This window comes from Ambystoma mexicanum, chromosome 9 (assembly GCF_040938575.1).
Source record: "Ambystoma mexicanum isolate Mex_15411 chromosome 9, UKY_AmexF1_1, whole genome shotgun sequence".
NCBI lineage: Eukaryota > Metazoa > Chordata > Amphibia > Caudata > Ambystomatidae > Ambystoma > Ambystoma mexicanum.
In genome coordinates this window covers 1,551,318,377-1,551,342,723 of record NC_090931.1, presented here as the reverse complement: position 1 = coordinate 1,551,342,723, position 24,347 = coordinate 1,551,318,377, and the positions used below count along the sequence as shown (strand labels likewise).

Here is a 24,347-nt window from a genome sequence, read left to right as displayed (position 1 = left end):
AGGCTAGGCTGTCAGATTTTCCAACCCCGTCACTTTTTCCTACCCCTGGGTGGGTTGCCCAATGCCTGCTCTCAGTAGGATTTTCTGACGGGTAGGAAAAAATGACAGGCTAGGCTGTCAGATTTTCCTACCCCGTCACTTTTTCCTATTGGTAGGATTTTCTGACAGGTAGCAAAAAGTGACGTTACACCGGGTTGATGAGTTACTTCAACGTACGGTTAGTCGTTTTGACCAGCATTGCTGAATAAATATCTTTAAAATGCACAATTTGCATCACATTTTTTCCCAAAACTCCCTGTGGGGTACTACTTAAACAGTCCATCACAAAAGGATTGAATTGCATTTGCAACAGTGGGCCACTTTTTCATTGGTGCCCAAGCCAACCATTCAGAGTAAAGAGTGTCCAGGCCTTTTTTAACTTTGCATTCTGGGACTCATAGTCGTGTAGTTATAACGGCGAACTAGGGGTATATTCCCAGAATCAACTTAAAGAGGCTGGAAGGCCGTCTTGGAAGGGAATGGTGTGTGGGTGCCTGATGCCTGGAGGCCCCCTTGCCTGCAGCGGAGAAGAGCTGCCAACACATGTGAGCAAAAACGTCTCTATCTGGAGTAGTGCAAGGTTTCCAGGTGCAAAAGGGCCCTGCAGAACTGGTACATGAGTTTTTTGAGGGCACAGTATCATTTGATGCTTGCACACAGCTGATCACACATTCAATAGTTGAACTGTTTGACATGTGGGCGGAGTCTTGTGTGGCTATGGGCGGGGCATACAGCTCGGGGGTTGCATCCATGTTTACACCAGAGTAGTTCTCCAGTGGCTACTCAGAGTGCTACTTCTGCTCGGGTGTGGGGAATCATACGAGCCATGGCGAGGAAACGGGCAAGACGATCATTTCCTCGCGGTGGCCCGAGGGTCGCTCGAGGGGAAATAGGCCGGTGCCGCTGTAGCTGTGCGAGTGCGCGCATGCGCGGCGCTATTCGCTGGCTCCGTTATGAGCATGCGCGCACAGAAGACGCGTCTCTCTCGCGCGCTCCGCTGTGATTGGCCCGTTAAGGAGGCGGCGTTGAGCGACGCAGGATTTAAGGAGAAGTCAAGATGGCCGCCCTGGTCTTCAGCAGCATCTGTGGGGAGCGGTGCCTCACCTGCGCCGCCACCTGACCTGACCCGACCCCTGGCTCATAATATCACGGCCGGGGACCCCTCATCTCTCTCCTAGCTGCAGGGCTCCCTCCATACAGGGCCCCCGCCGAGAAACCCACCCAACTGCAGGAATGCACCCGAGCTGGCCGGGGAGAAAGGGCCCCCACCTCCCGGCGGAGAAACCCTTCCAAAGTGCCCAAGACCAGATGCCTGCACAGGGGGCAGATTGGGTGAGTGGCACCAGCTGGACTCCTTGCATCAGGCTCTGGCCCTCTTCAGCAATCAAGGAGGGACTCCAGATGGGCTTATGTCGAGTTAAAGGATGCAGATTTATTTACACTTCTATGAACGTATCAACAGAAGTAAACGCCATTTGCATTTCACTACCAGCCAGCAGCTGACTTGTTGTTCCAGGAGCTCTTTGTCATCCTTGTTTGTTCTGCCCGCCTCCTTGTTCCTCTGCATGGCTGTGCGGGTGACCTCTGGCACACCACTTTATGTATTCCTACTTCTCAATCTGATCAGCTTGTGTGCCCGCTATTCTATGGTGGGGATTTATACCCCTGGGTGCCCCCCAAATCTCGGCTCCCCTCACAATGCTGCAGCCTTAAGCCTTCAAGTAAAGCAAGATTAGTTGTTATATTCAACTTGGCATACCTCCTGCACATAATGTTGGTGACTCTAAATGTCTTGACTGCCTATCGTTGAAACCCTGTAAATCCTTTGCTTAATCTTTTGCCCAGTTTTCTCGTTTCAGGCAGGCGGGGGTAAGAGCACTTCTACATTAGCTGCTCTAACTAGACTATTTTGCTGCTGCAACCAATACTGCTTGCTTAATGTACTCCGGTCGTTCTGATCCCACCAAGGTAGTTCTCTTGCTTGTGGGTCCTCAAAGTCCATAGTGGCTCTGGGGAAAATGTTCTGCTCTTTGGCTAACTCACTCCTACCCCCGCCCGCAACATCAGTGTTGGTCAACAGCCTACATCGGGCAATTTGAGGCCCTGCCCACATCCGCCTTCTGTATAGTAGCACTGGAAGTTGGGGGAGAGTGCAGCAATGCGGTGGGCAAGAAGTGCCAGGTATTGGTTGAACAGCCAGGGAGAGATTAGATCCCTGGGAAACACCACAGGTAGAGATGGAGGAGAGGAAGGACCTGAGTTGAACCTGGGAGGGTCGATCAGAGAGAAAATAAGTCAGCCACGCCAGGGCCTGGCCCGTGATCCGCATGTTACCACAGACGGTTGAGCAGGATGGCATGGTTGACTGTATCGAAGGCAGAAGAGATATCAAGCAAGATGAGGACACGGGGTGTTGGAGAGCAGGTCTTCACGGGTGTTCAGGAGAGCAGTTTCCATACTTCTGGCAGCTCTGAAACCAGTCCGATGGTCATGGAGACAACCAACAGATTCAGTGTGAAGATTAAGCTGGGAGATTGCCAGCTTTTCCAGGAGTTGCCCAGGAAAGGAGTGGTGGAGATTGGGCGATAGTTAGCCGGGCAGGAAGGGTCAGCAGAGGGTTTCTTAAGAGGGTGCACAAGGGAATGCTTCACGGGGGAGGGGAAGAGTCCGGTGGCGAAGGAGTGGTTGCAATCAGCCAGGGCAGGAGCCAGGGAGTCAATGTGGTCCTTGATGGGTTTTGGAGGAACAGGGAAGAACCTGTTGACGACTTTCATAGATCGGACTTGTCTGGAAACCTCATCTGGGGAGAACAGGAGAAAGGCAGAGGAGGAGGGAGGAGAGGGGGTCGAAGAAGGGCCAGAGGAAGCGCAGAGAGTAAGGGGGGGGAGAGAGAGGACAGGATGTCCTGAGTTTTAGCGATGAAATGAGAAGCCAGTGCTGTGCAGAGGGCCTGGGAAGGGACAGGAGAGGTAGAGACTGCAGCAGGATTGGCCAGTTCCTTGCAGATTGCAGTGTGTGAGCTCTCTTCTTAGTGCGAACAGAGAGCCGGTATTGCCTTTGGAGCAGACGGCAGGCCAGTTTGTCAGAGGATGTAGATGAAGTATGCATTTCCTCTCAGCCACCCTGCACTTGGGTTTAGGAGTGACGAGGTCTGAGTCATACCAGGAGTTGCACTTGGCTTTCGATTTCAGGGGGATCCTGATGCCGGGGGCAAGAACATCGAGCGTGTCAGATATAGCAGAGGAGCGGGACCATGGAAAGGGCTGTCAGGGTGTGTCGCATGTTCATTCCTCATCGCGCAGACAAGTTTTTTCCGGCCACTTGAAAACAGTCAATTGTATAGTGTCCCCTTCGTGGACATGTATGTCAATGAGTCCCAGCCAGGAAGCTGTGTGGAAGCTCAGTAAGCATCGCCCTTTGGTTGGGCTTTGAATCACATGGATGACTGTGGTAATGTGCCCAAAGTGTCAGGTGGAGAGGAGAGTCTGCTCCCCACTGAAAACCAGTCTGGTATCTGTAGGAATTTCTTTCCCCCTGTAATGTTAATGGTGGCCCTGGAGTCGACCAGGAAACAGAATTGTTTGCCACCTATTTTGACAGGTGTCATGGGCGCTTCTGTCGTCTAGGATGAGATTAACATATTCATGTTGAGCATACTGGTCGTAGTTGTCGCCTTCATATGCGGGTCCGTGTATCACTGTCAGATATTGACTTTGGTGTGGTTGAGGTGGTCTGTCATACTCATCCCTGATATGCGGTCTTTGTTTGTATGCTTCAAAGTCTTGGGGGTCGTCTTCTGGGTAATGGTCTTCCACCACTCGTATGTATCGTCTCGGCCCCTGTTGGTAGGGACGCATCTGGTATGTCGGGTTCTACGGGAACCGATGTCCTATACTGCCTTCCTTTTATGCAGACCGACGGAAAGTGGCCCTCTCTGTTACAGTTGCCGCATCTCTGGGAGAGAGAGGGGCACGTCCCTGAATGGAGGAACACCATCCCGCAGTGGTAGCACTGACTCTGCATCCTGGGGCCTGTCGGGTACCCTCCTCTGGTACTCCTGTCCCCGGGTCGTTAACTGGCCGGCTGAACCACTGCGATGAGTTCGCTCTTGTCATGTTGGGGGGGTGGTGCCGCCGGCATCTGAGTTGCTTGGACGTCCACCCTTTCAAAAATCCTAGCCATCTCACTGACTGTGGAGAGGAGCTGTTGCTTCAGTGTTTGGGACAGGCACCCTTTGATCCACCCTCAGCCGTTTTGCTTCGTCCAAGCGAAAAAGCGTGAAATTGGCAGTGTGCACCTTTGATTCTAAGGTGAGTGAAGAACTCGTCCACTGTTTCTTCCCCCCTTTGGGTGCACTGATTGAACATGTACCGCTTGTAATCACGATTGGGCTCAAATTACAAGTCTTTTGTTGAGGACAGTTAACTATGATGCAAATTCTGGATGCTCCTGCGGGGGGATGGCCTTGATGAGCGTCTTTACTTCACTACCAGCAATATTGACGAACATGTTTTGTAAGTTTGGTGAGTTTTCTTCACCAGTCGCCTTAATAAAGTGATTAAAGTCCTCTAGCCATTCCACCCACCTCGGGCCTTTGTCAGCCTGCAGGGTCATGGTGAATGGGGGTGGCATGAGCTATGTGGTGCCTGTGGACCTTGTAGGAGGTTGCGGCACAGGTGTGGCCGGTACACTCATTGTGAGTGCCGCTGTTGCGGTAACCGTGTACCGGCTAGTATGAGTCCCTTTTTTATTCCTTTTTTTAAAAAATGTTTTTTATTTTTGTTGCAGTGAGCGCTGGTGATGCCCTTGGTGGTAGTAGAGTGGTGGGGGCAGTAGGTACACGTGGCACGTGAGAAAATGGTGAGTCAAGCAGTGCACGTGGTATTCATATGCACATTCTTGAGGTGTCCCAATGTATTGGCGGGAATGCCCACTGTGCCAGACGAGTAGATTAGGCTCGTGGCAGCTAGCTTCGGCATCTGCTCGTCAGTTAGCAGCGTGTGTCCAAAGAGCTGCGCATTGTTGGCAAGCTTGTGGGAATGGCGGAAGAGGAAAAGGAGCCACCCACCTGTTTATAAAGATGTTGTATGCTTGTCATACTACATGATCACAAATGCTTCTGTTGTGCTGATGGCAGTTATGGTGCCAACTTTTGATTTTCACTAGAGGGGCAAAAATACTCCCACCTTTGCCCTGAATATTTTTATTTTTAAAAAAAATGTGCGCTCTATAAATGGAAATACAACAGCCCTCCAGCATCGTGGCACTGTACAAGAAGACTTACTTAGTTACAAAGTGCATTGTGACGACATGCATACATGTTACATAACCCCAGGTAAAGGGGTGTGGTTTGTTTGGTTACTTAAGTGCTTGCAAATATAAACAAACAGCCTAACCCTTTTGGCAGGTTGGCCGCAGCATACAGATGACAAAGTCAAAATAGGTTGGCAGAGACATGTTGCACAGCCCCATGTTACAGGGTGGCAGCAGCCCGTTGCAAAATACAAATGGAGAGTTCCCCCACCCCAACCCCCTCCCAATATGGGGGAGCTACATCAGGTACATATAGTGTCAATGTCCCAGGTACCGTACAAAAATGAATACGTCTCCTCTTATAGGTGAACTATTAGAGGTGCAAATGAAGTAGAGGCATCAAGGCGTCTTAAGTGGCAATAAGTGTAATGACTGGACAAGCGGTTGAAGTTAGTTCAAGGGTGATGGTGAGGTTGAGACAGGTAATGTTTGTGCCGGCATAGTTTGGATACGGCAGGTGAGTATCCGTCTTGCAGAGGGGAGACCATGAGGCGTGGCTTCAGGATGGACCCAAGGGGTGATTGTAAACGAATAGAGCAACCTCTTACCTGAATGCACGATGGTGTCATGAGTGTAGGTATGACGGGCCTCGGTTGAGAGTCGGCGTTCTGGGAAAGGACAGGGAGAAGACAGTGTAGGCCCTTGAAGCGAGGCCCTTAAAAATGCACAGCTTCGCCTCACTGTTCAGCCAGGCCGCTGCACTTGCTGGTGGCAACAGCCAATCAGGCTGTAAGATCCTGGGAAGTGCCTCCAAGCAAACCAGGCAACATAGCGGGCGCCCGCAGGGTCGGGAAAGGCGGCGGACATCTTGGAGGAAGGTAGAAGCAGAGGCAGATCCAGTTTATTGAAAATGAATGGGCATTCATTGTGCACTTTCACTGAAAGGAATTGGTGAATAATTGATGTCACATGTTCATTTCCAGGCGCAGGTCACCTTCTATGATGTTCCTTCATGTTTCTCTGAAGAGGAGTGGGAGATTTTGAAGGAGTGGCAGAAGGAACTTTACAGGAATGTGATGAAGGAAGTTCACCAAGCGCTGCTCTCTCTGGGTAAAGTTACACCCATTATATCTAGAAAGAGGTTTTAAGATCTTTGAAATTGCTGCCTTATTTTATGCTCACAGAATAGTTTCCACCTTTTTAGTTCTTGTTCTGTGTATCTTAAATAATTGCAATATTGTCTGTTTGGGTGCAGGGGGACCTGTGTGCGTGTTTTGCTTTTCATTGAACCCTGTTTAGCCAGAGGCTGTACCCCACTGCAGGGGCAGTGCACTGCCCATTCTTGGGCAGCAAGGTTTGTTGTGATAGAGTAATCTAGCTAACACCAGAAGGACTTTCTATTGTCAGCTGTTTTGATATGAGGGGACTGCTAGAAGCACATACAAAATCGCTCATATTTGCAAGGACGTTACACAGAACACCCCTTCAAAACTTGGACAAGTGTGTATAATTGTATCCTCTAATATTTACTAACACTCAATCAACCTTAATGTGTGAGGTAGTCCCCTTATACTCCACAAACCTAGACCGAACACACGTACTTAAAGCAAATCACTAATTTGTAACGAGGCCTCTTACGATGACCGTATACATTGTTTTCACTTACACAAAGCTACTGTATTTGCATTTCCTGGAGCTTATTTCATCCAGCATGAAACCTAGTACTATCTTCAGTCGTGTGCACAGCTCAGCTTCCTGGAGCCTCATTGCCTCAGCAGCAGCTCTCAAGCATCTGCTTATCAGACTAAAGCAGGCATTATCTATGACAACTGCTCAGGGTGAAAGCCGGCATCTATCAAATCAAATGTTTATTTGAAATGTATTCAGACATCCACGAACGTGTACCCATGACTGCTGCGACTGAGCAGTGCATAGGGAGTGACTGTGTCAGTATTGTGTGCAAGCTGAAAGCCCTGCAGCGGCCTCCCAAGCGACTGAATAATGGAGCCAAAGCAAACCTGAAAAGAATCCCTAAAAACGTCCCCGTTCGATGGTTCCCAGGTCTGCTTGACTGGAGCAGTGCTCTGTTGTTCTGTGTATGGAAGGGGTGGCTTGATTTGGATAAATCTAATGTTATGACACGGCAAAGATGTTAAAATGTTGCAAAGAAGGTCGTCAGTGGTTAGATATTGAAGTAGCAAGCCGAATGTGTTCACCAACAGTAGCTGAGAGGACATTTTGCCATAACATCAACATTTCGGCTTTTGTTAAAATCCTTGAAGCATGTGCTGTCTGTAACGAGTCCCTGGCCACACGTCCTTTCTGGTAACGAGTCCCTGGCCACACGTCCTTTCTGGTAACGAGTCCCTGGCCACACGTCCTTTCTGGTAACGAGTCCCTGGCCACACGTCCTTTCTGGTAACGAGTCCCTGGCCACACGTCCTTTCTGGTAACGAGTCCCTGGCCACACGTCCTTTCTGGTAACGAGTCCCTGGCCACACGTCCTTTCTGGTAACGAGTCCCTGGCCACACGTCCTTTCTGGTAACGAGTCCCTGGCCACACGTCCTTTCTAGTAATGTTCATTCTACTTTGTGCCTTATTACTCAGCAGTGCCCTTAAAGCATGGATCATTGTTGCGTTCCTCAGTACATTTCTTACTACATGAAATGGTCACATTTCCCAGTACGTCCTATCCATTTAGTTCCGACACATTCCCCCAAACTGTTCTTGCTAAATGAAGCTGTGACATGTTCCCCAGTTTTCCCCTTACTCCATGGATCTGTGCCACATACCCAGTACAGATCTTACTACATTAAACTGGACCTCATTAATTTGAGCTGCTGTGCGTTCCCGGTACTGTCCTTTCTATGTGGAGCTATACTACATTCCCCAGTGGTTCCCTTACTCCATAGAGTCACATTCCCCATTATGCGGCTTACTCCATGGAGATGGTGTATACCCAGTACGTCCCTTACTCTATGCTTATGTCACATCTCCCAGTACTGTGCTTACTGCATGAATCTGTCCTGTCACAGATGGTTTAAGACCTTTTTCTTTTTAGGATTTTCAAGGCCCCAAAGTCAGTTTCTTCCCACCTCCCTCTCCCCAAGTGTCCTGACTCCCCAGGTTAGTATCCCCTGGAGGTTCCGCCCTACTGTCTAGGCAGAACACCTTCTCTATCTTGGGTACTTCATAGACTGTCCCTACACTCTTGAGGTTAAGGGTTCTGCCTTACAGACACTCTCCTGACTCTGCTCTTTTCTGTTGTGCACCTAAACTAAACTTCCTAGTGTTTTCTCCTACTCTCATCCTATCTGACTCCACCCTCCTTCACTGCTTCTATTCCATGCTTTCTAACGTCTGTCCCTGCTAAGCCTCGCCTCCACCCTGTAATGTTACTACTCTCCCTGATGCTACAGCTCCATCCGCCACCCACCTTTCCAATCGGACACCCCTTTTCACTTTACATTCACTCCTACACTTCTCTCCTAAAACCCTTTTCCACTCTTTCATGCACCCTATCAACGCTTGCACTCCCTGAACATTCTCTCCACAGTCCACTCTACCATCCTTCCTACTGCTGCTCCCTAGGTCTGACACCTCACCGGAGTAACCCACTTCCTGCTTCATGGAGTTTCCTCTACCCCCCCTCGCTATACTCTGGTTGTGGTCCTGTATTCCCCACCTGGGAGGGGATATGTCTTGCAGAATGTTTAAAATTGCGGGTTAAACCCTGCCCCTTTTCTCTGCACAGGGCTGTCGTGTTGCTGGAATGGCAGCCCGCTCTGCAAGTATCCAAGTCCTTGTTGGGTAACCGAGCAGCGGTTCTCCATGAGGTAAGTACAGATTACCTGGGCGGCCTCCGCTCTGTTCCAAGTCTGTGGTGGCCTCTGGCTTGCAGTGCGCCTCCAGCTCCTGGTTTTGTCCTTCTCGATTCGGTGGCACTGGTAGCCTGTGCTCGCGTATGTTGACGTTGGTGGAAATGATCTCCATGTGGGTGCTCACCATCAAGCTTTTATATAGTCCTTGCAATGAGAACAGAACTGTGCCTTTTGGGTCACAAGCGTGGGGTGATTCAATTTGCTACTGCAACACTGGTCAAGCAGGGTCCCCTGCAGACCTTGTGGTGCGGGTGGCCCCGCCCCCCCTTGTCCTGGAGAGGGCCCTCGGACCTAAGAACAAAATATCTTTCCGAGGTGAGAGTACATGCACTTCAGAAAGAAAACATTTCAGTTCCAGCATGAAAAAGCACTGACTGATTCTTATCTGCATGGAGTACAGGAGCCAGGCGCCTGCCGGGAGAGGTGTTCCTCATGGCGAATGATTAGGGAACCATTCTATTCTCATAGAAAGGCTCCATTACACCCTTGGCATCTCGGAGCGGGCACTGGACTGGCTCACTTCCTTCCTAATTGAAACTTTCTGGGACCTTTCTCCTCCCCTACTTCCACCACCTGTGGTGTCCCCAGGGTTCCATTCTTTCGTCCTGGCTCTTTAACGTATACCTTTGTCTGCTTCACTACTCCTTTCCTCCTTCTCCCCCAACTCCCAATGCTACGCTGACTATACGCAACTTCTTTCAAATTTCCCACTGAGGCCATTGCACCCTCTTTCATCCCTGACTGCCTCTCTGCCACCCAGGCCTGGTGCACTGCTAATGACCTCTGTCTCAAAGCCAGCAAAACTGATTCTCCTTACACTAAGTTTGCTGCTTTCACCTAGTGCAGTGCGTGGCGTGCCTCTGCATCCTTACACTAGGTTTGCTGCTTTCACCTAGTGCAGTGCGTGGCGTGCCTCTGCATCCTTACACTAGGTTTGCTGCTTTCACCTAGTGCAGTGCATGGCGTGCCTCTGCATCCTTACACTAGGTTTGCTGCTTCCACCTAGTGCAGTGAGTGCAGTGCATGGCGTGCCTCTGCATCCTTACTGTTAGGAAAGATTCTCTTTACTGCACCTTTCCTTCCATCTTTATGGAACCCCTAAACTTTTTGCTTTTATTTTTCAATCTGACCTGTACTTTATGCAGTGCAGTAAAGCCTTTAGCTTCATTGTACTAGCCTTTGCTCACATGTTATGGGGAAACTGATATGTCCTTAAGGCTATCGGTACTGGGAAACAGTGTTTCCCTTAGTCTTGTGACTGTGTTGCTACTTGTGGTTACTTTTGTATCACATGTGGTAACTTTTTATCATTGCACACAGCGTCTGCAACCTTTGGCTCCCAGATGTGTTTGGACTACCATTCCCATCCGGCCTGTACAGCATAGTCAATGTCAGGAGATCATGGGAGTTGTAGTCCGAAACATCTGGAGAGCCACAGGTTGCAGACCCCTGAAGGTGCTTAAAATATGGGCTGGTGGCAGCCGTGACTTTTCCCCACTTTTTGGGGAATTTCGTGTTAGCTTAACCGCGTTCACCGCGTTTGGCTACTTACTGTGGCTACTGGTCAAACATGGCTGTGCCACAAGGTTTTTAGTCCATTCTTTTTACTTGTTTAGCCTTCTTCCTGGCATCAGAGGTCAGAAAGTTCCTTATAAGGACTTCCAGTGCCCGGGAAAGCAGGAGCTTTTGGCGGGCTACTGGAGGGCTTTGTGTGTTTGCAGGCAGGATGTGGGCTGGGTCAGTCTGACCCTAATACACATCCTGGTTTCTGTGTGTCTGAGTGGTATGCATGAGTGCTCCCGCCAGTGGTCCTGATTGGACCACTGTGGGGTGTGTGGGTGGGCTAGTTCTGCCATTGGCTAGTGGGAGTTTCGACTCCTACTTTGCTTTTAGGATAAGAGGGCCCCGCATGCAATTGTCAGAGATCCTGGAAGAACCTGAAGGAGCCAAGAATCCGTCCAGCTGAGAAGACCCGCAAAGAAACCTGTAACCTGTCTGAAGGAGGCCTGGCAACAAACTTCTGCTGCAGTCCCAGTGGAGCCCTGTCTGTCTCTTGATCTCCAGTAGGCCTGCGAAGGAGCTACGACCCCAGGAGTGGAGGGACCATCCATTCCCGAAGCCTACTCTGTGCCCAATGCAAAAAACGCCTTTGGAAGTGCCCGAGAATCGTCCTGTGGCTGACCAGCTTAGTTTTTGGGCTACCAGGTTATCTTTGTTGCCGTTCCAAGTTTCCGCTTGAAACTTGGCGCACCCTCCGCTGCCTCTGCAACAACACCCTCTGCGAAATGTCAGCGTCCTAGCACCAAGGGGACCCGAGAAAGACCGGAAAGTCCGACCGCGGCTACTGAGTCCTGCTGCATTGCTGCGCGTGGCGTGCCCGGTCAGAAACCTGCTTTTCTGACCCGCCTCCAGTCCCGAGAAGGGTGCTGCATCATTTGTTTCTGCATTTCTTCATCAAGAGTCCTTGCACCAGCAAAATATCCTAACCGGAGAATCACTCGAACCTGCAACCCGTGAAAATCAAGGACTGTGCAATTCGGCGGGGAAAAGCAGGCCAGGACACCCTTCCTTTGTTCTGGAAAGTCTTGGGAAGATTCGGAGTGAGGGGGGGTAAGTTACTGAGCGTTTAACATACCCCTACACTCCCATTGTAAGTCAATGGACTTATATCCTTTATCCTAAACCTATTGGCTTTGCCAATACTTGCCTTGGCAAGACTTCTAACTGTTGGGCGGAATTTTGGACACTGTCTATCTTGAACCCTGGCTCTAAGAATCTATCACTGGAGCCCAGAGACCCTACCTACATTTTCTCCTGCCTCCCGAGTGCTGTATCTTTGTATCCTGAACAATTGGGGACAAGGCCCCAGACAACTTAGGGTTGGACAATATTAGTTAGGGGTACATTCTCTGGACCTTTTTGTGTGTAATACTTGCCTATTCATTCCCTCTGCATCCTTGCACTAGGCTTGCTGCTTTCACCAAGTGCAGTGCATGGCGTGCCTCTGCAGCAACATGATCATCTTGCACATTGGGTGTTGTCCAGGCCTGTATGGTGCCGCCAATTCTTAGTTGTCAAGCTTGGGGTTGGGAGGCCCTCAACGTGCCTCACAAGGGGTCCCATATTTTGTTTTACACCACTCAACTGCCAATGTGTTCCCACCCCCCTCTGGGGGTATACCTGTACTGGATTGCTCCTTCTCCCCTGTACAGATCTTGCTGCATGGAGCTGTCACATTCCCCGGTGTACAGTTTATGCTGCATGGAGCTGTCACATTCCCCGGTGTACAGTTTATGCTGCATGGAGCTGTACCCATTCCCCGGTGTACAGTTTATGCTGCATGGAGCTGTACCCATTCCCCGGTGTACAGTTTATGCTGCATGGAGCTGTACCCATTCCCCGGTGTACAGTTTATGCTGCATGGAGCTGTACGCATTCCCCAGTGTACAGTTTTTGCTGCATCAATCTGTGTCCTAGTCACCAGGACAGCTTCACTGCTTGACACTTTGTCACATTGACCAGTACTTTCCGTACTGCATGTTGCATTCGCCATTCATTTCTTTTTTAGCTGGAGCCATCACGTTCCCCAGTAAGGTCCTTGGAGACAGATTCCACAGTACTGCCCTTACTCCACGGATCTGTCACGTTGCCCAGTATTGTCCCCACTACATGGGGGGAAGATGTTGCATATGCCTTTAAGAGGCGGACTGTCCTTACTCCTAGGATCTGGCCCATTCCCCAGTACTGTGCATTCTACATGGAGGCGTATTGCATACCCAGTATTCTCCTCACTCCTTATTCTCCAGTACTGTCGCTACTAAGTGAGGGTGTGTAAGGGGAATTTTCCAGAAGTGTTCTGGTTTATGAAATCAATGTCTGTGGCTCGGCTGTCTGCCATTACACTTGCTGCTCATGGTTCATTAGTCCCCAATGAATGGCCTCTTTCCCGAGTCCTTCTCGTCCTCCTAAAGCAATACCTTTTTATATTGTCCGTGCAGGAAGAATGTGATGTGAAGTGCTGCATGAGGCAGGATTGGGATTTGTTGACCAAGAGCAGAATGCAGCGCCTGCGTTCGGGCATCACCCGTTAGGCAGGAGCTAGTACATCACGCACAGGAAATGTAATTTTTGCATGAGAGGCAAACCTTTTTTCCATTGATCTATTACCCAATATTCTTTAAATATCTCTTCAGTGTGTACTTACCTTTTTTATACCCAAGCCTACATACATAGCTATGTTTATATGGCACCACTTACCTGGGGAGTCAGTAGCTCCTGGTTTCAAGGTATCCAGGCTCTCTCCCTGGCTGGAACCAGGAGCTAAATATCTCCCAGCCCTTGGTAATTTTGAACCTTTGCGCTGTATAGCAGCGTGCTATTATTTCATTATTACTTTCCTTCTGTTGTATTATTCCTATTGCACCTTTGATGTGTCTGTTACATTAGCACCTGGGCGGGAGTGCAGCCACCAATCTGGTTGCTTGGAATGTGTTCTGTATCTTCCAATACAAGACTGTGTAATGAGAAATCCTCCACTGTTTCACTGGCTGTTCAGTCTCCCTTAAAATAAGAAGGAACACCTTCCCGGCATTCCTTCTTTCTAGCCTTGCTTGGGCCATGCTAGTCCTTTGCCATGATTTATTACATGTGCATAATGAAGAGTAAAAAAAGGACACGCATGTCCTGGGAGCATCTGAAGGGAAGAAACTCCTGTGTGGAAAAATGCGTGCAGCTGTGTGGTTGGACTTCTATTCACCTTAACCCAAAGTAGGCCCTCCACTAGAAGCGAGTGCACGTTTGTCCGTAAAGCAAGTTTTATTGTACAAGCCGCAGGGGGGTGCTAGATGAAGCCGCAGAGTCAAACTAACCCGAGTCTCCACAAACCACACAAGTTGAGGATGTCTGAGGCTCCAGTCTCAGGGAGAGATTTCAAGTGTTTAATGCAACAGCAGCAGACATCCAATAGTAACCTGCAATTCAGGAGCAGCAGTACCTGCAACATCCTGTCCTCTCCTCCACCTGAACACAGGCCTCCCTTGCCCCACCTTTCCTTCCCCCCTTGCACTCCTCCCTACCCATAGCACCTGCTAAGTTCACAAACAGTTTGTTCTATGGAGTTCCTCCAAACAGGTGCTTCCCTGCTCCTCTAGAACTATAAAGTACAACCTTGTCTCCCTTGCTCATTCATTTGCTGATTTCTGTAACCACTCTTGGGCCACTGGCTCCTTCCTTTTATCCCTTAAGCACTCCCTTGTGCTCCCCCTCCTAAACCAGTGGTCTGCCGATCCTTCCCACCCTGCTAACTACCACCTTATCCCCACTACCCCTTTCTTGGGCAATTTCTTGGAGACATTGGTCATCTCCAAGCTTATCCATCACTCTGAAACTGTTGGTTGTCTCCATGATCACCAGTCTGGCTTCAGAGCAGCCAGAGGCACAAACTGCTACTCCCGTAATGACTTGCTCGCAAACCGTGAGTAACTCCCCTTCTGTTCTCCTTCTCCTATATCTTCTGCCTTTGACATGGTCAATCATTCCACCCTCATATATCGGCTCTGCGATACTTTGGGCATTACAGACCTGGCACTGGATTGGCTGACCTGCTCACTTTCAAATGGGCCCTCGCAAGTGCAACTGGGCTCTTTCCTCTCCAACTACTTGCAGCGTCCCTCAGGGTTCTCTCCTTTCGCCGTGGCTTTTCAACAGTTACCTTGCCCCTCTGGCCTCCTTGATCTCCTCATTTCCAGTGCTATGCTGAAGACGCACAGCTCTCCATTAAGCTTCCCTCCTCTTCCTCTCTCATTCCTGACTGTCTGTTAATCAGGCATGGTGTGCTGCAAATTATCTCTGCCTTAATTCCAGTAAGGCTGAGGTCCTACTCATTGGGACACCTGCCCCATCCCTCCCTCCTCTCTGGCTGCCCTCCTTGGGCCCCCTCCCCTCCCTCTCGTGTGAGGCTAAAAACTTCTGAGTCATCTTCGACTCATCTCTCCTCAGATCGTTTAGCTTGCCAAAAAGGCCCACTTTCAGCTTCACTGCCTCGGAGGCGTTCTCCCTTTACTCACCGTGCCCCAGAAAATCCACATCTCCAGAGCTCTGGTTCTCTCCAGGCTGGACCTCTGCAACAGCCTCTTTCTAAATCTGCCTAGTTCCTCCCTCCGTCCTCCTAAACTAATCCAGAATAGGAGTGCAAGCCTTATCCTTTGCCTCAAGCCGGAGCCTAATCTCTCCAGACCTTAAAACGCTCCCCTGGTTCCCAGTGGCTGCAAGGACCAGATTCAAGACCCTCTGCATCATCCACAAGGCTTTCTGGGGCCTGGGACCTTGCTACATCCAACTTTCTCTCCCTAAATGCCTCCCTGCTACTCCCTAAATGCCTCCCTGCTAGAGTCCTTCGGTCCTCTAGCTCCAGCTCTCTGCAGTTCAGACGTTTCTCCAAGCAGAGTGACGGGGTGTATCTTTCCTGTGCTGGAGCCTCCCTCTGGAATGGCCTCGCTGTACCCCTCGTGTTGAGCCAGATCTCCATAAGTTCTGGAAACTACCTTCTTTTTTCTTCAGGAAACACAAAGGGGTCCCAACAAGCTACCTTTTCGATGTCTACACCAGAGGTGACAAAACTAGGTCTCAATCCACATCCATTTGTGGGACCATCTTTTTTAGCAAATATATAAAATAAAAAAAGATGGTGGGGTCAGGTTTTTACAAAAAAATATCTAGATCATAAAAAAGACCATAAGTTCACGTTTGCAAATCAAAACAAGGTTATTATAGACACTTATTCAACAATTTTTGTCCTTGTTCAATCATGGTGTGCATTATATATTGAGTGATGTTTATAACACGTGGGTGACTTTAGAATAGCCCATTCATGTTTGCTTTTATACAAAATCCCCATCTGAGTTGTGTCGACAGGAGTAGAACTGTTTCCAGCCTTAATATTACATACACATAGACTTCACTTGTTCTTGTACTGATTAGTCGTATATGTAAGGCTTTCCTCAGGACACATCAAACCCTCATCTCGGGGGTGCAGAATTTCACAAGTGCTATTGCAGAGTTGTCTCACACTATCTATAAAAACAGACATACATATCAATATTCGACAACCAGAACCCATAATTACTTTTTTTGTCAGGCAGTGGAGGAGGCCATATTGTCAACCTCTCATCTATTTCGCTGCGCATCAGACATTTTTTTTAAGTAGAGCTGTAATATCTGGCTTATACAGTAATGTCAGTTATTTGTTTGAAGTTAATTCAACTCTATACCATACATATCATTTCTCGTATTTTTACCTCCAAGGAGCGTCATATATTTCATGCTTCTAATGCACGTGATATATAGATTAGTAACAAGTGCCAGACATGTGGGAAACCAACAAGGAAAAGCAACCGAGGAAGCAAACACAAAAGGAAGAAAGGGAGGGAAGGGTGGGCACACACACAAGAATCTGTCACGACTCGCTCCCTTCGCTCCCGTTCCCACCATTTGGGGGCATGATTTGGGGTTTATTCCCTACTGGACTTTTCCTCCAAACTTTATGCTACAGTGCTGTGATGATTTGGGAGCGCTAAATCCCTATTTTCCCAGCTACTTCCCTTCCGGATCCATTCCAGGTTTTTGGCAGCCAGCATGCTTCTTTAACCAAATGACTATGCTTCCCAGAATGCCTGGCCCACTGCTCCACCTCCACCCTTGCAACACAAGGTTGGGTGGAGGATAGGTAACAGCTGTGGCGGCAGGTGCAGCAATCAGCACACCCGAGGCGTGTGCTCGTTAAGCAGCTTTAAAAGCCTCAGTCTTACTTCAGTCCAGCGCTGGTCATCGTTTGCAGTGTTCCTGTTTTTGACTAGTCCCTGGTTCCTGATTCCTTGCCTTTGTACCTACTTCCTTGTTCCTGTTTTCTTGTTTCCTCCGCCCTGAATTTCGGATTCATGCGCTAATTGATTTCTGCTCCCTTGATTTCCCTTTTTGTCTTCCTCTGTTTGCAGGCAGCATTTCTCAGTGCTTTCCCCTTTTAGATGCAGCCCAGTTTGTCTGTGTTCTATATTTCTTTGACTCTGTCCTTTGCTGCTGTTACCCATTTGCCTTAGCCTTCCTCTTAGTTTAGTTTCCTGTCTTTTCCTTGGAGGGGTAGGGAGAAGTTTGCATAGGTTATTTCGTTTTTCCCTGCTCCTGATCCTTACTTTCTAGAGGATCCATTCCATGTTTTCCACTGCACTTCTGCATTTATTTTCCCTTTGATTATTAGGTGTGGTGTGCGGTAGTAGCTAGCTCCTGTGTGAATGCTTATGTTTTCCTCACTATTTTGTAAACACTATTCCCACTTAGGTATTTAGTTTTCCTTCCATTGCTGTTCTAGCCTTTCGGGGTCCCAGTTTCTTCAACAGGATTCGTGGGCTAGCTGACATTCAAGAGGTTTATCTCGTCCTCGTGAGTACAGTTCTTAAGTTCCCTTATGTAATACCATCAAGAGTGTTAGTGCACAGATCCTGTCATTGCTTGCCCTCCACGTGGGTTTAGCGCTGTCAGTACCTGTAACAGCAATTGGGGGTAAGGCGCTTGCCGACTTTCCTCGCGGTCAGGTGCTTACCCCACATCCCTTTTCATATATTGGTTTTGATGTCACACTCTATTTGCACTCCTGGGTTCTAGCATACCTGAGTCGTAGTTCCTGAGTGCACATTTCCCTTGCCATATTCGCTGCCTTTGTACTCGCCTGACTAATCCTGACAGAATCTACACGAAAGCGTAGGTCACTCAATTATTGCCTACATATCTTGTTACTTATCAGGCTGATTTGAGGAGTCCAAAAAATGTTGCGGTGCTTATTAGAATATCCGCCATTTTCAAGTATTTGATTTATAGCTATGACTGAAAAGACATAAAATGTATTCTATTAGTCAAATAGGATTTATATTACTTAATCCTTATTTAGCAGGAAGGAGGACACTCTGTATCTAGTGTTGCCGACCTATTGCAGCCACAGGTGCTCTTCTCTGAATATCTGTATCGGGGAAAGTTTGCCGTATGTATCGTAATGGGCCGCTGAAATGCGCCGGTACCTAAATAGAAGGCAAAAACAAAACGAGGGAGAGGGGCGCGGATGAAATTTTTGTCGTTCCACGTGAAGAGTGCATGTTCGTGTGGGTTGAATGGCTTACTTGTTCGTTCAGCAGTGCGAGATGTGTTCAGCAAGGAAGACGAGCCGCGCACGGTATCCGGGAACTGGCGTAAAACAAAATGTCTGATGTGCACCGAAATAGATTGAGAGGTTGACAATATGACCTCCTCCACTGCCTGACAAAAAAGTGTTTAGAATATTTATGGGTTCTGGTTGTCAAATATTGATATGTATGCCTCTGTTTTTATAGATATTGTGAGACAACTCTGCAATAGCACTTGTGAAATTCTGCACCCCCTGAGATGAGGGTTTGATGTGTCCTGAGGAAAGCCTTACCTACACGACTAATCGGAACAAGTGACAGTCTATGGGCCTCATCACGAGTCTGGCGGTAACCCTTAAATGCGGCGGTAGCGCTATTACCGCCGCATTTAAGGGTCCGCCAGATCATGGCTAAGCTGGGGGGAAATCCGCGGCAAAATTGCCGATTTTTGGTGCGATTACCGCCGGCAGGAAATCCGCTGGCGGTAATAGCGCGAATCTTCCCCATTGGGCCCAATGGGGAATGAGGAGTTCCCGAATGGGGAATGGGCAATAACCCTTCCGCCAAACCCGTGATCTGGCGCTAATGGCGCCGGGGGGTTTGGTGGTAGGGCTATTAGCACCGGCACAAATGGTGCCGGTGTTACCGCCCAACTCATGATGAGGCCCTATGTGTCTATGTAATAAGGCTGGAAACAGTTCTACTCCTGTCGACACAACTCAGATGGGGATTTTGTATAAAAGCAAACATGAATGGGCTATTCTAAAGTCACCCACGTGTTACTAACATCACTCAATATATAATGACCACAAGGACAAAAATTGTTGAATAAGTGTCTATAATAATAACCTTGTTTTAGGTTGTTTTGATTTGCAAACGTGACCTTATGGTCTTTTTTTATGATCTATTACAGAATAATAAATATATTTTTTTGTAGAAACCTGAGCTAACCATCTTTTTTTTATATTTTCTAGAAAAGATGGTCCCACAAATGGATGTGGATTGAGACCTAGTTTTGTCACCTCTGGTGTAGACATCAAAAGGTAGCTTGTTGGGGACCCCCGTGTGATTCCTGTACTTCTCTCCCCACAAGCCCCTAACACAAAAAGAGGACCACCGTTATATCAGTGTGCTCACTGATTTCTTTCACACTTCCTTTTTCTTCTCCTCCCTCTCCCCATCCCTTGCTGATCTCCACCTGCCATTGCGACCTGTTGCCTGTGTCCCCTGAGTCTTACTGCAGCCAGGCCCTCCTTCACCCCTTACTAGCAGTTGCCCTCGGGCATGCTTCCCTGACCTGACTTCTGATCCACCCTCTTCCTTGCACTAGCACTAGGTACCCCTACCCCTGGGTTCCCTCGGCACTTGATCAGTGTTACGGAGAATTCTCACACAAGTGCTAAATTCCCTCTACCTTAGAGCCCTCCAGCTCTTTTGCTATATTTTGGGACTGTGTTTTACTTTTGTGTTCTTTGGCTATGTAGTTTTAAAACAACTCCATAGGTGTCATCTTTTTCTGTGTCACACAGCACCTTCAGTGCAGTGGCCCAGGGGTGTCTTTCAGACTCCCCAAGTTTTAAATACCTTCTCTGGGACTGACTGTCTCCCAGAGCATGTAAAGTTAAATTGACTTTACTAGTCTCTTTAAATGTACTGACCCAGCACACCCTATCTTCCTATAGTGTGCTTGAGGGGTTGCTTCTTAGCTTCCCCCGAGTCAAAACACTCGTGTAACAGTAAAATGTTACCCTTTCCTACTGTAAATGGCTGGTGGCGGTGGTTTAGATCAAACTACCATGATTTTTCCCGACCGCGAATAACGGTAGCTAAAAATCGGGTCAGCCATGTTTTTCAATATGGCGCCCAAGACCTATCTGTAAAAACACTCTGGTCAACTTTCTTCGCTGTTTCTTTTTGGACAAGTCCTTGTGTTTAACTCTGCGTGCCAAACCAGGTTTGGTCCCTTTGTTCGTTGGCCTTTGGCGGGCTTCAGTGCTGAAGCCCTCCTCTGGCGCCAGGGTGTCTGGGGTGGACAGGATGTGAGGGAGGTGCCTGAAACTTCCTGTGTTTAGTCTGCTAGGAGACCTGAATGCACTCTGGCGTGATTGGCCGGCTGGCTGTCCGGCAACGACAGCCACCCTGCGGTGTGAGTGACAGCCAGGCTGGAATGAATGGGGAAAAACTGTTTAAAAGCAGGTCTCTGGGACTTGGAAAGCAGAGTCGACCACTGGAACAAAAGCACCGAAGACGAGCTGAAGGAAGACGACTGCTGCAACTCCTGGACGACCGGTGAAGCCCTGCTGCAGGTCCGAATTGCCTGAAACTCCATCAACGGAGAATAATGATTTAGCATTTATATAGCGCTACGAACCCTCAGGTATCTGAGCGCTGCTTATTATTACCCACGGGGTGTGGTGCTCATTTATCGACCTCGGAAGGATAAAAGGCTGAGTTTGGCCTTGCCGGGATTCGAACCTGCGTCGGCAGGCTCTGCACAGATGTCAAAGCGAGTGCTCTACTACTGTGCTATCGGAGAAGCCCTTCAAGGTTAACTTCTTCCCTTGAGTTTGGTGGGAACAACCAACTCGTAAGCCGCCTGGACACCGTCCCCTCATGGTCGAATTTTTCTGCAGAGTGCTGTAGAAAACCGATAGCCAGTGGGAAGGATACCAGTTTGTGGTCTTTAAGGCACTCAGACCTTTTTAAACTGACGTTTTGCCAAGCTTGTGGCCTCAGGAACCTCCCGACGTCCTCGTCCCCACGACTGAAGCTCAGGAACAGCGAGATCTGCTTGAACTGCCAGGAACAACTGCCTCAGCTACAGCTCTTCACTTAAAAGGTACTGTGCAAACCCGGTCCAGAAATCGTTTTGGCCACGGTGAAAGTGTATGAAACTTTCCCGACTTCGGAGGCTTGTCCTACTCTAAACCAACATCTAACTTTTCATCTGATCATATTTTTCTGAGATCCGTGGCAAAGACTTAACCGTTTACTACCAGAACTGTGCTATTCTATACAAAGACTCTGAACCATTGACTTTGGCCCAGGCCTATGAACTGAATTGCTGGTTGTAGTTAACTGAACCCCTTTGCCCTGCCTATGAAAGTATTTGTGCTTAATGTCTTATAACCTTGTCTTTTTACCCCTTTTTAAAGTAACTGAAGTGCCAATTTGCTCCCACTTCAGGGGAGCTGAACTTGTTCAGTAATTTATTGGTTGTGTATTTGTAATATATTAGTATATGATATTGAGCTGCTCTTGCTAGTGTAATGTTTTCCAAATGACTGTAAATAAATGTATATTCTTTTACCAAGAAACCTTGAGTAAGTGTTTGTTTGAATCACTGTATTTGTTTGTCCTTTGTAACTTGTTCTACTGCTCACTTTACTCTTGAGAGAAGTCTGGCTGTTCAGCCACTGCTACTACATTACTGTGTAGTACAGGCTTGTACCAAAGGTGAAATTGTACTGACACTTGTAGTCTTAATTGCATGTAGTGTTCCCCCAAGGGTACTGCATGTGATTCTGCGTAACTCAGCCCCTGTTCACCTCTTCTTCCTATGCCATTCCTTCATCCCATCTCATCCCCCGCACTTCTTGTTACTGCACTTGCACGATCGGAATGTGACAACAAGGCCTAGTAGGACTATTATTTTCTCCCCTACCCCCTCCATCACCCCTACGCCCCTTGTCTTGTGGTACCTGGAAACCCTTTCTGCTGTATAGGTGTCATTTCAAATGCTCCAGTAATTCAAAAAAGAAAACTCACTGTTATTGTACCTGCAGCTTTGGCTATCCTCTCCTTATAACAGCATGCCGTTGGGGGGGCCCCCCCACACTCCCACCCCTGTTGCCTGCAGGTTTCTCATCCTATAATGTGGGCTGCCCTCTTATTACACAGCCAGGAATGTCTCATTCCCTTGCCCTATTGCCCCATCCCTTTTGCTACCAATAAATGGGCTTGTTGGAATGTTTTATATGAGTACCAGCCAGAACTTCCACACTACTTTCTTGGCTAGTCTGTACCACTGAAGGAGACGAGCCATGTGCACATCCTTTTTGGTGCTGCCACCATTTGAGCAGTGTAGCCTGAACTCCATTGCCACATACCCCTTGGCCAGGATGTGCTTCAGCCTTGTTGGGTCTCAACGTTATGGTGCAGAGTGCAAGGAGCCACGGCTAGCCCAGAGCAGTGACATGGTTGGGATTCATTCAAAACATTTCCAGCCATCAGTCCTCTGCTTTGCCACAATCACCGTTTGCTAACATGTTTCCCATGTAGGGCTTCACTCTCTGCGGCAATAATAGACGAAGACGACTTCCACCCCCAGGCCACGCTCCAGGAGTCGGAGCCCGCAGTCAAAATCAGCGAGGCCCCACGCTCGAAGGACAGGGACCCCACCCCGACTTATATCCTTTATCCTAAACCTATTGGCTTTGCCAATACTTGCCTTGGCAAGACTTCTAACTGTTGGGCGGAATTTTGGACACTGTATCTTGAACCCTGGCTCTAAGAATCTATCACTGGAGCCCAGAGACCCTACCTACATTTTCTCCTGCCTCCCGAGTGCTGTATCTTTGTATCCTGAACAATTGGGGACAAGGCCCCAGACAATTTAGGGTTGGACAATATTAGTTAGGGGTACATTCTCTGGACCTTTTTGTGTGTAATACTTGCCTATTCATTCCCTCTGCATCCTTGCACTAGGCTTGCTGCTTTCACCAAGTGCAGTGCATGGCGTGCCTCTGCAGCAACATGATCATCTTGCACATTGGGTGTTGTCCAGGCCTGTATGGTGCCGCCAATTCTTAGTTGTCAAGCTTGGGGTTGGGAGGCCCTCAACGTGCCTCACAAGGGGTCCCATATTTTGTTTTACACCACTCAAATGCCAATGTGTTCCCACCCCCCTCTGGGGGTATACCTGTACTGGATTGCTCCTTCTCCCCTGTACAGATCTTGCTGCATGGAGCTGTCACATTCCCCGGTGTACAGTTTATGCTGCATGGAGCTGTCACATTCCCCGGTGTACAGTTTATGCTGCATGGAGCTGTACCCATTCCCCGGTGTACAGTTTATGCTGCATGGAGCTGTACCCATTCCCCGGTGTACAGTTTATGCTGCATGGAGCTGTACCCATTCCCCGGTGTACAGTTTATGCTGCATGGAGCTGTACCCATTCCCCGGTGTACAGTTTATGCTGCATGGAGCTGTACGCATTCCCCAGTGTACAGTTTTTGCTGCATCAATCTGTGTCCTAGTCACCAGGACAGCTTCACTGCTTGACACTTTGTCACATTGACCAGTACTTTCCGTACTGCATGTTGCATTCGCCATTCATTTCTTTTTTAGCTGGAGCCATCACGTTCCCCAGTAAGGTCCTTGGAGACAGATTCCACAGTACTGCCCTTACTCCACGGATCTGTCACGTTGCCCAGTATTGTCCCCACTACATGGGGGGGAAGATGTTGCATATGCCTTTAAGAGGCGGACTGTCCTTACTCCTAGGATCTGGCCCATTCCCCAGTACTGTGCATTCTACATGGAGGCGTATTGCATACCCAGTATTCTCCTTATTCTCCAGTACTGTCGCTACTAAGTGAGGGTGTGTAAGGGGAATTTTCCAGAAGTGTTCTGGTTTATGAAATCAATGTCTGTGGCTCGGCTGTCTGCCATTACACTTGCTGCTCATGGTTCATTAGTCCCCAATGAATGGCCTCTTTCCCGAGTCCTTCTCGTCCTCCTAAAGCAATACCTTTTTATATTGTCCGTGCAGGAAGAATGTGATGTGAAGTGCTGCATGAGGCAGGATTGGGATTTGTTGACCAAGAGCAGAATGCAGCGCCTGCGTTCGGGCATCACCCGTTAGGCAGGAGCTAGTACATCACGCACAGGAAATGTAATTTTTGCATGAGAGGCAAACCTTTTTTCCATTGATCTATTACCCAATATTCTTTAAATATCTCTTCAGTGTGTACTTACCTTTTTTATACCCAAGCCTACATACAT

At 48.6% G+C, this 24,347-nt stretch overlaps 1 protein-coding gene across 1 annotated transcript in view; it reads left to right on the top strand.

Moving 5' to 3' along the window:
- Positions 1-1,048: 1,048 nt before the first annotated feature.
- The window catches only part of LOC138489501 (zinc finger protein 345-like), a 131,020-nt gene continuing 107,721 nt past the window's right edge, over positions 1,049-24,347 (top strand). The window contains exons 1-2 of the mRNA XM_069617243.1: positions 1,049-1,371; positions 6,276-6,402. Of these exons, the coding sequence (XP_069473344.1) occupies positions 1,273-1,371; positions 6,276-6,402 (226 nt within the window). The 5' untranslated portion in view covers positions 1,049-1,272. The remainder of the gene's footprint in view (positions 1,372-6,275; positions 6,403-24,347) is intronic.